At 44.3% G+C, this 10,707-nt stretch overlaps 1 protein-coding gene across 1 annotated transcript; it reads right to left on the bottom strand.

Annotated features, from left to right (window-relative positions):
- Window positions 1-6,292: 6,292 nt before the first annotated feature.
- LOC102417993 (triosephosphate isomerase-like) lies at window positions 6,293-7,522 on the bottom strand. Its single transcript, XM_014453676.2, is given in 2 exon segments — window positions 6,293-7,390; window positions 7,393-7,522. Coding segments are annotated over 2 exon segments (744 nt in total). The 5' UTR covers window positions 7,490-7,522; the 3' UTR covers window positions 6,293-6,743.
- Window positions 7,523-10,707: the final 3,185 nt, after the last annotated feature.

Below are 10,707 nucleotides of genomic sequence, written 5' to 3'. Positions count from 1 at the left end.
GCCAGACTGGGTGAGGGCTGAGGGCTGTTTCAAGCTAGCCACACCTCTTCAGGGTGGGGGTCCCGCTGGGTTGCCTGGCCAGCCTGGGTGAGGGGTTGATGGCTGTTTGCATGCTGGCCACACCCCCTTCAGGGTGGGGGTCCCACTGGGGGGCGTGGTCAGCCTGGGTGAGGGGCTGATGGCTGTTTGCAGGCTGGCCAAGCCCCCCAGTGGGGACCCTCACCCCATGAGGGTGTGGCCAGCCTGGGTGATTGGCTGATGGCTGTTTGCAGGCTGGCCACTGCCCCTGGCAACCCAGGCTCCCGCAACCCAGGCTCCCAGTCCCTCATTGAGTGGAGGCCACAGCGGCTGGAAGCAGGTATCTGGGATTTATTTATCTTCTATAATTGAAACTTTGTAGCCTTGAGTGGAGCCCACAGCCGGCCAGGGCAGGCGGGAAGCTTGGCTTCCTCCATCGCCAGGGGCAACCCAAGCCTCCTGTTCGCTCAAGCTCCACGTGCCTCCCCTGCAAATGGAGATCGTAATACTTAAAACACTGTCCCTTATAGGGCTTTGGGATGTGAGTGAGGCTTAAGCACAAAGCCTGGAAGATGGTTAGGAAGTGGTAAGGTTCCCAGAAATACCAAAGAGGGAACAATCACTAATGGTGTATGTGATTGATCATCTTCAAAGAGCTCAGATAAACCTTATCTCTTTGCCTCCCTCAGTCTGCCGAGCAGGCCGGAGATGAGCTGTGATGACTATGATGCCTATTTTGCTGATGAGGAAGCAGGGAATTCAGAGAGAAAATGGTTTCCCAAGTTCACTAAGTGAGGGTAAAACGCCCACTGAAAAGTTACCGCTCTCTGATTTTCCATGACAGGACTTCCACATTAATTTTCAATTTCTCATGCAAGAAATCACCACAAACTTTGTGGCTTAAAATAAGACATATTTATTCCCTAACCATGTGGGAGGTCAGAAGTTCAGAATGGGTCTCACTGGGCTAAATTCGAGGTCTCAGCAGGGCTGCTCCTTTTTCACTTTCTAATGGGTCCGTATTCCTCAGCTCATGTCCCCTTCTCCATCCTCAAAGCCAGCAGAGCAGCATCTGCAAATCTCACTCTGATTCCAACATCCTCCTCTCCCTCCCATTTCCACTGTAAAGGACCCCTGTGGTCACACTGGGTCCACCTGGGTAAACCAGGTTAATGTCCCCACCTGAAGGTCAGTTGGCTGTAGCTTTAATTCTACTACCTGAATCTGCACTCTAATTCCCCTCTGACATGCAACATATTTCCAGGTTCTGGACATTAAGATGTGCACAACATTGGGGTCATCCTTTTGCCTACCAAAACTATTAAATAATTCACTTTACTTAGCAGACAATTGACTCCAAGGATGGAAAGGAGCAATAATGAGCAAAGAATTTTGCTAAACATCTTGTTAAATAGCAATAAATATTGACTATAACATAAACATAAGAATAATAATCAGGTAAAACAATTTGGTGGAATTAAAAGGCCAACTGATAATATGGAAGATGAAAAGAGATTGCCAGCATTAAATTTGTTCAATATTCTGTCAGTAGAGAGAATGCTAGAGATATTCACTTTATAATCTTTGTTAATTAAAATACATATGTTACTCTTGTAACATTAAAAATAAGCAAAATTATGTCACTTGTTTCCCATGGAAAAGGGAAAAGATATAAAGGAAACAAGGTATCCACTAGAAAAGAGAAAAAGAATAGAGGAAGCATATTAGATGGAATGTGGAAAATAAGTTGGTAGTAACATATAATGCATATACATAGTGCAATTTATTTCAGTTTTCCCATTAAAAAAAGAGAGATTCTTACATCAGGCACCATGCTATTTACATGAGATACATATATCTAAATTGCAATCACAAAAGAAGATTGACTATAAAAACTAGAAAAAGATATACTGAGCAAAAAAAAACCAACTAGTGAAGTAATTAGCATAAATAGTCATCATGAATAGGGTGGCAAGAGAAAGCACAGGAGGTCCAGTTAAATTAGAATTTTAGAATAACATTATCAGGGACGATTTTTGAATATGAAAATGCCCCCTGTAATATTGGGGACAGAGTTATATTAAAAATATCATTTGTTGTTTATCTGAAATTCCATTGGGACTAATGTTTAGTATTTGTATTTGTCAAATCTGGCCGCTCTAATGCTGGATCTCCTGGCTCGGGGCTTCTGAGAATGAGCGCTGGACACTGAAGTGGTTTGCAACAGGGTAGGAAAGTAGAAATCAGCGTGTGTTACTCTTACGTTATCCATTTCCTCCAGAGAAAGAGCAGTTTAGTCTCTAGGTAACTGCCACATGCCTAAGGCCCTCTGTAAACCCACCCTGACCCCAGGGGCCCACACACACCTGCCCTTCCTTCCGGCCACAGGTCAATACTTTGTCTCAGATGGTGGCTTTGTAAAACCAGAAGTGCCCAGAAAAGCACTGGAGCTTCTTGCTGGTGCACCTAGGACCTTGAATTCTGGTGTCTATTCTACTACATTTAGAGGTGAGGAAGCCTTGCCCAAGCTGCTCATCCGGGACACACTGCATCTCCAGCCCTAGCCTGGAGCCTTTGCTATTGTCCTCCAGGGCCCATCCCTGCAGCATTCTTTTCTCTCAACCTTCTCTTTCTCCCTCTAACACATCCCGATGGAGAACTCTGGGGACTGGAGTAGAGAAAGACTGTGTGAAATGTTAACACCTGAAAGACAAAATAAGTCTTCCAATTCAGCAGACTCCTCTTTTCATAACTTTATGCCTGTCTTCTACGTGAATCACACTCCAAGGACATGTGCATTTTGCGCAGTAAATTCCTCACTACTCAGTAAAACATGAAGCGAAAAGCAGCCCCCTTGCTTACCCAACTCTGCCCCAGTGCTGACTTTTCCTAGAGCTGAGCTTTGGCTCTAGCCAGACTTTGGCAAAGCCCCGCACCACTCTCTTTTCAGGCCTCAGCAGGCTAAGAGCAGCCACACTTCCTGTTCAGGCTGTGCTGAACCCCTGAGGTCAAGAAAGTACCAGGAACAAGGGTTTGCCACGGCAGTGGTTGGAGCATCCTTTAATCATCAACAGACAAGCTAGAGATTCTCACAGGAAAAAAAATCTCAGGCGTTGATGTTCGGCTATGTTTGACTTGTGGATTCATCGTTGTTGCTCAATTTGCAATGAGCCAGCAAAGGCTAGCAGCTTTAAGAATGAAATCAGGACTTTCTTTCCCACCATATAAGGTCCTTGGTGAAGTCACAGTGACTTATTCTGGGAAATAACTCTTCGAAAAGTTAGATTAGTACTAGCTAACATCTGCCAATTTCTCTGGAACTCTGGGGAAATATGAAATGTTATCCATTCATGCAACAGGGTTTCCGTGTTGATGAGGCATTACTGTGATCGCTGAAGTCAGGAATGTAACCACTTATGTATTTAACTATATTGATGATAGGTGATGGGTGTACTAGTATAGTCTTGAGAACTTAACATATGTGACGTCACTTAATCCTCCAACAGGAAACATTGCATCCATTTCCTAGAAGAGGAAACCAAAGCATGGCTTTTTCACGCAGCCCAGAGAGTGGTGGCAGGACTGGGCTTCTGCCCTTGACAAGACAGCTGGTCGGCGTCAGAGCTGTGCAGCACAGTCACGAATAGCAAGGTAGCAGGAGAGGGATAATGCCCCTGACAGGGTCCCTTCCCGTGTCCTGGGCATGTGTGTTAACAGGTTATTGAACAGTGTTTCATGCAAGTGAAGCAGAAAGGTGTCAGAGATGTAAACAGAAAGCTGAAAAAACACCTCTAGTTCCTTCACCTGCTATCTTCTCCACCCCAAACACCTCCATCCCCCTGGTGACTTCCTCTTTATGATTTTTATCAATTCCCCAACCCAGGAGAAATGACAAATTGCCTATATTCTGCCACTGAACATACTCTTTTGTCACCTAGGTTTACTTACTTGTCATCTCAATTAGGCTGTAAGATCCTGAGGACCCGACATAAATTACATCACAGTGACCCAAGAGCTAGTCTAGTGAATGAATAGGCCATCCAAAGAACACCTAGTTCCAAGGAAAATGATACTTTTATAATGTACAGAGATATTATCCAGAGGTGTTGCGTAGAACATAGGAGCAGCTGTCAAGTCTATTAGCTTGTCACAATACTTTATTTGCAAAGGTCCACAGAAGCTGATAAAGATTTTTAACATTTACTTCCTTAATACTCCATATCCTCATTTTCATGACAAATATTCTAAATGTTAAAACCTATTTTAGCTGAAAAGTGTGTATGTTCTGTGCACTATTCACTCTTCCTTATACACACTAAAGGGTGAATGAAAATCCATTCATCCCTTACCCTCTAACCTATGGACAACTCAGCTAGTGACACAGCAAACTGGAGTTTCCAGTTCACCCAAAGTACCTTGTTAAGGACGCTCAACACTTCATCCACGGACAAAAGGACCTCAGGTCAGTCCTGGCCACAGCAACTCAAGCGTGGACACACTCCGCCCTGCTGCCTAACTCCAACCCCAGGCTGCAGGAGTGAGTTAGGATGCCTGGGTTCACCCAGCGGGATGTGTGAATTCTCTCTGGCCAGCCTGGCTGTGGAGAGTGACCCTATACGTGACATGGTATTTTGAAGGCAGTCCCTCCCTTCGCTCACAAGCCAAGTCCCAGGCCCCGGTTGTCTTCTACCTTCCCCTAACCTAAGACCTCATCTGACCTAGATCTGGGCCTTCTGGAAACAGCATATTAATGAAATGGAATGTATCCCAGCAGACACGTTTTCCTTCCACATGAACTGAGCTATGGCCTCTTCATGGTAATAATAATGGCCAAGACTTTTGAGCACTCATATTCCAGGCGTTTATTGTATGTTTTCCCATTTAACCTTCCTGCACACCCTGTGGATCAGATATTATTATTATTATCCCCATTTCACTGATTAAAAATACTAACGCTTCAAGAGGTAAAGGCACTTGCCCAAGATCACAGCTGGCGAGGAACGGCATTGGAGTGCATTCGGAAAGCAAACTGCAGCTTATCCAAGGCCACACCGGCCAGAGCATGAGTCATTATAACTAGCAATAACCCTAGAGTAGCAGTGATGTCCAGCTTCTCTCCCTCCTTCCTGTCCATGTTGCCTAATTTAATTTAGCTCCAGAGAGTCAATAAATTTATTATTTTAAAGGAAAATGAAAACATTCCAGAACATTTGCGTATAATTTCAAGCTCAAAAGAACACAAAGATCACTTTACAAAGAAGTTCTATAATGAATAAACTCTTCGTGGGGGGTGGAGAGAAACAGAGAAAATAAAGTTAGATTTCCTTGAGATCAATTCAGCTCTTTAACCCTGACTCTCAGTTACTAACAAAACATTCTCCTCTGCAGCCCTTCTCCCCACAGTTCCATCAAACAGAAAACTATGACAGCCTTTACCAAAATCGGCGTATTACTTTTTTCTTATGAAATTCTTAGGAAAGGAAGAAAATGAAATTCTCCAGAATTCAAGATTTGGTGATACGAGCTTGCGGTCTTCCTGGCCTTCCTCTGTAAAGAGCATCGGGCAAAGGAAGACTGCATTGTTAAAAGTTAGAAAGATAAGAGAAAATTTTTTAAAAAATGCAGAATCTAAATGGAAAGTAACATTAAGAAAGGTACATTAAAGAAAAATAGGAAGTGTCCATTACAGTTGGCCTTCCATGATAGTTGAGGGTCTTGGCCATCACCCCCTTCAGGCCACTTTTGTGTTTCAAGAAATAAATAACCACAAAGGATCTCCTACCCTTTCATATCCTGAGCTAAGATTTTCCTCCTGTCTTTCTCAGTGACTCAAATAAGACCCAGCTCCCCTTCCTCATCACTCCCAAAGACTGTGAATGATTGCCTTGCCTACCTGCCTCTGCAAATGCGCAGGCCGCCTTGAATTTCTTTGCGATGTCTCTCATTAGTAAACTCCCCCCTGTTGCACTAGCCTGAATAAAATCACACCCTTAATTCTCCAGTGCATTTCATCTTTCACAGTTAGGGTGCTGTCACTTGGATATGACCAGACTTTGCCTTGAAACCCCATTTACTCCCCCCCAGACAACGAGGCTCTCAGGGTTCTTTGTGCTCCATTCCTGATTAGTGGTCCAATGAGTCCAAAGTTGATTTAGCTCCCAATCCATGCTCAAGGTAGCACAGTAAGGATTCACACCCACTGGGAAGAGAACAGCTCTTTAATATTTGCCAGTGGTCTTTTTTATTTTATGTTTACTCTTGATTCAAAACTTAATTTTTTTTTTTAATGCCAGGTGTTTATTCCCACCCCCAAGTGGGACTGCTCACATACACAACACACAGGCGTTGGCACCAGGGAGGACAGGGCTCTTTCCCAGCCCATTGCCTCAAGTACGAGATGGGAGAGGAGGAAGGCTTCTCTTTCCTGCCTTCAGTGGGGACGGAGGGGCCTACGAGCAAACCCCAACCTTCTACCTCTCAGCCAAGGAGAGGCCATCTTGGTGACATGTTTTGTTCCAATTATTATAGTAAGTGGAGAAGGGGTTGTCCCAACCATTATAGGTGTACATGGTAAAGGAGAGGTACAGTTTGGATTAGGCCACAAGAAGGGGCAGGTGATACCATCAGAAGCATGTGTGGGGGTGGGGAGAGGGAGAGCAGTTATTGGGCTTCTGAGCTTCACAGTCCTTGGCATAGCAGGAAGGGCAGGGAGATGGATTTGGGGCTTATTGTTTGGCGTTGATGATGTCCACGAATTCAGGCTTGAGGGATGCACCACCCACAAGGAAGCCATCCACGTCCGGCTGGCATGCCAGCTCCTTGCAGTTTGCCCCAGTCACAGAACCTCCATAAATGATGCGGGTGCACTGAGACACTGCATCAGAGACATTGGACTTAAGCCATCCCCGGAGCTTTTCGTGTACTTCCTGGGCCTGCTGGGGTGTTGCAGTCTTGCCTGTACCAATGGCCCACACAGGCTCATAGGCCAGAACAACCTTGCTCCAGTCCTTCACGTTATCTGCGATGACCTTGGTTTGTTCAAAAACTACCTTCTCAGTGATGCCAGCTTCCCTCTCATCTAGCTTCTCCCCAATGCAGGCGATGACTCCAAGTCCTTCGGCCAGGGCATGGGCCACTTTCTGCCCAATCAGCTCATCTGACTCCCCAAAGACGTGTCTTCTCTCCGAGTGCCCCAGGACTACCCATGTGGCTCCACAGTCTTTGATCATGCCGGGGCTGATCTCCCCAGTGAAAGCCCCATTCATCACTTTGTAGCAGTTCTGGGCAGCCACGGCAATCTTGGGTTCTAGCTTCTGCCTGGCGAAGTCAATGTAGGCGGTGGGGGGTGCACAAACCACCTCCCTGTCGGCACCTTGGCGGAGTTCAGGCAGGTGATGAGTTCCACCAGGTTTGCCTTCCTCCCATTCATCTTCCACTTTCCCCCGACGAAGAACTTCCTGGAGGGCGCCATGTCGTCGCTGAAGCCGACACACTAAAGGTCAGCCTCACCTCAAAACTTAATTTTGAATTAAAACTATAAGCTCTCTTTCTCTCTGTATGTTGTATGTTTTTATGTCTATAATTAAGAAAGGCCTTTACCTCTCATTGTATGAGAATGTAATATTTTACTGCCTCCATATGGTATTAGCAAATTCGTTTATAAAATCCCTTAAATTATAGAAACTCTATTCTGGTTGGCTTAGAGATAAATAAGTGCTTACATACATTGGATATTTCTAAAATTTTCAGAAATTAAGAAAATTGGGCTTCTAATACTTTCAAGGTATTTTGTAAAAAGTATTCTCAGTTTGCTGGTCAAGATGGTGGAGTTGATAAATGCTATGCTCCCCTCCTTCCACGACCACATCAAAATTACAACTAAATTATGGAACAACCACTCTTGAGAACTGAACACTAGCTGAACAGAACTCCTATAACTAAGGATATGACAAGGAAGACATGTTGAGACTGGTAGGAGGAGTGGACACCAAAGCAGTCTGGTCTAACACTCAGTCCTGGTAAGAAGGATGGCTGCTGGAAACCCACATATTCTCTTAAAGGGCCTGAGAACAGACTCATGCTCAAAAAACACTCATGCTAAGATCCAGAGAAGGTACAACAGCTCGAAAAGTGCCAGGGACATATGGGGAAAAACTAAATGGTCTGGCTTCAGGAAGAGGCCTGGAGGGACTGCACTCTCTGAGACTAAACGTGCCAGCAGGCACCACGGTTCCTTGGTTGAGCCCTCCCCCACATAGCCTGTAAGCACAGGCAGGCACCCAATCAGAGTCTCCATTAATCTGGCTAACACTGTTCTCGCCCCACCCTGGTTATTCTCTGAGAACTTACCCCACCCCACTCACCGACTGGCTGACCCTCCTTTAGTAGCTGTTCCTCACAAGAGCTGACCTCCGCCAATGCTGCAGAGTTTCCTAAAAATCTTTCAAATGTCTACCAACCTCAAACAAGCAGAAGATGCCCTCAGGGTGCCCTTCTTAAGCAACTCCATGCCTGGCACTAGTGGCAGCTGGGCTTGGTTCACAGAATAATCACTACCAGGTGCCTCCAAGCCCAGCACAGGCTGCTCCCAACTGCAGATCACCTTGTAGTTTCTCCCAGGTGGCCCTGGGTGAACACAGGCAGCAGCTGACCTTGGCCTGCACTGGAGTGCCTCCCAAGAGGTCCCAAAACCAACACACCAGATGACAAGTTGCATACCACTCAATCAGCTAGACACACTCAAAGGGTGGACGCGGAAGTCACCAGAGCCCCTCTAAAATGAAATCCACTCAGTAAGGTCAGGCCTTTCACAACTGCTTGTCACAGTCAGTACTCATAGCCAGCCAGTAAACCTGAGGGTCAATCCCACCCACTGATGTGACAACAGCAATCAAAGCTCAACTGCAACAGGATACCACACACAACCCACACAAGGGACACTCCTCGAGCACCCAGGAAGCACAGAGAGTCCCAAACAAGATGAACCCAGAGAGGCCCACACCAAGACACATCATAGTAAAAATGCCAATGTTTAAAGACAAAGAGAGAGTCTTAAAAGCGTCAAGAGAAAAACAGTTTCCTATGTGGGAGCTTCCATCAGATTGCAATTTCTTGACAGAAACTTTACAGACCAGAAGGGATTGGCACAAAATATTTAAAGTGATGAAAAGCAAGGACCTACAACCAAGATTATTCTACTGAGCAAGACTATAAATTTGAATCAAAGGACAGATAAATAGCTTCACAGACAAGAAAAAGCAAAAGGAGTTTGTCACCACCAAACCAGTACAAGAAGTGTTAAAGGAACTTCTTTAAAAGTATATATATATACTTTGTGCGTGTGTATGTATATATATATATATATCACAAAGAAAAATATTCTTACTGACAAAGGCAAATGTATTAAGACAGTGCATCAACTAACATTAAAGCTATACAAAGGTTAAAGGCAAAGATAGGAATATCATGTGTAATTACAACAGTAAATTAAGGAATATACACAAACACAAAAGAAATAAAAAATGACAAAAACATAAATGTGGAGGTGTGGAGGGGGTAAGTAAAAAGGATGTGATTCTACAATGTGTTCAAACTTAAGCAACTATCAACTGAAAATAGACTGCTATAAATATTGCTTGGTACATATGAAGTACATCATACACCCAAACCAAAAAATCTAAAAGAGATATACAAGAAACAAATAAGAGAATGAAATCTAATCACAACACTACAGAAAATTATCAACATACAAGAGAGCAAGAGAATAAGAAAAGAGCAGAGAACGATAAAAACCATCAGAAAACAATTAATAAGTAGCAATAACTACATATCTATCAATAATTACATTAAATATAAATAGATTAAATGATTCAATCAAAACATGAATGGATACACATTAGCATAATCAATGGATACAGACACTGGGGCAGTGGGGGCTTTCCCGGGGTGAGAATGGCTGGGGGGGGAGTCAACCAGGGGAAAAAGGAGACATATGTAAAACTTTAGACAATAAAAAAAGAAAAAGAAAAAATAATAAATAATAATAAAAGATGAATGGATAAAGAAGGTGTGATACACATGTAAAATGGAATATTTTAAACCATAAGAGAAATTGAATCTTACCATTTGGTTCAACATGGATGGTTGTAGAGGGTGTTGTATTAAGTGAAATAAATCAGACAGAGAAAGACAAATTCCATATGATTTTACTTATAGGTGGAATCTGAAAATTAAAAAAATGAACAAACAAAAAAAAAACAACTTCACAGATACAGAGAACAAACTGATGGTTGCCAGATGGGAGAGGTGTTAAGGGCTAGGTGAAGGATTGAAGTACATATTGACAATTATAAAATAGATGTAAAAATCAGCTTAGGGAATATAATCAATTATATTGTAACTAGAGGCCTGGTGCATGAAATTCCTGCACTGGGGGGGGGGGTCCCCTCAGCCCAGCCTGTGCCCTCTCATGGTCAGGGAGCCCCACGATCGATTGCCCCAAAGAGTTAGGCCCTGCCCACTGGCTGCAGCCCGCCAGTTGGTGGCCTGGGCCTCCCTCTTTGGGGAGATTGTGGAGCCCCCCGAATGATCAATTGCCCCACCAGTCAGTGGGCTGGGCCTCCCTCTGCAGGGCGATCATGTGGCAATGGCTGGGCCCCTGATCAATCACATCACACCCGCTTTGGCTGG

This window comes from Myotis lucifugus, unplaced genomic scaffold, assembly GCF_000147115.1.
Source record: "Myotis lucifugus unplaced genomic scaffold, Myoluc2.0 scaffold_27, whole genome shotgun sequence".
NCBI classification, from domain to species: Eukaryota; Metazoa; Chordata; class Mammalia; order Chiroptera; family Vespertilionidae; genus Myotis; species Myotis lucifugus.
This window is presented reverse-complemented; position numbering and strand designations above follow the sequence as displayed.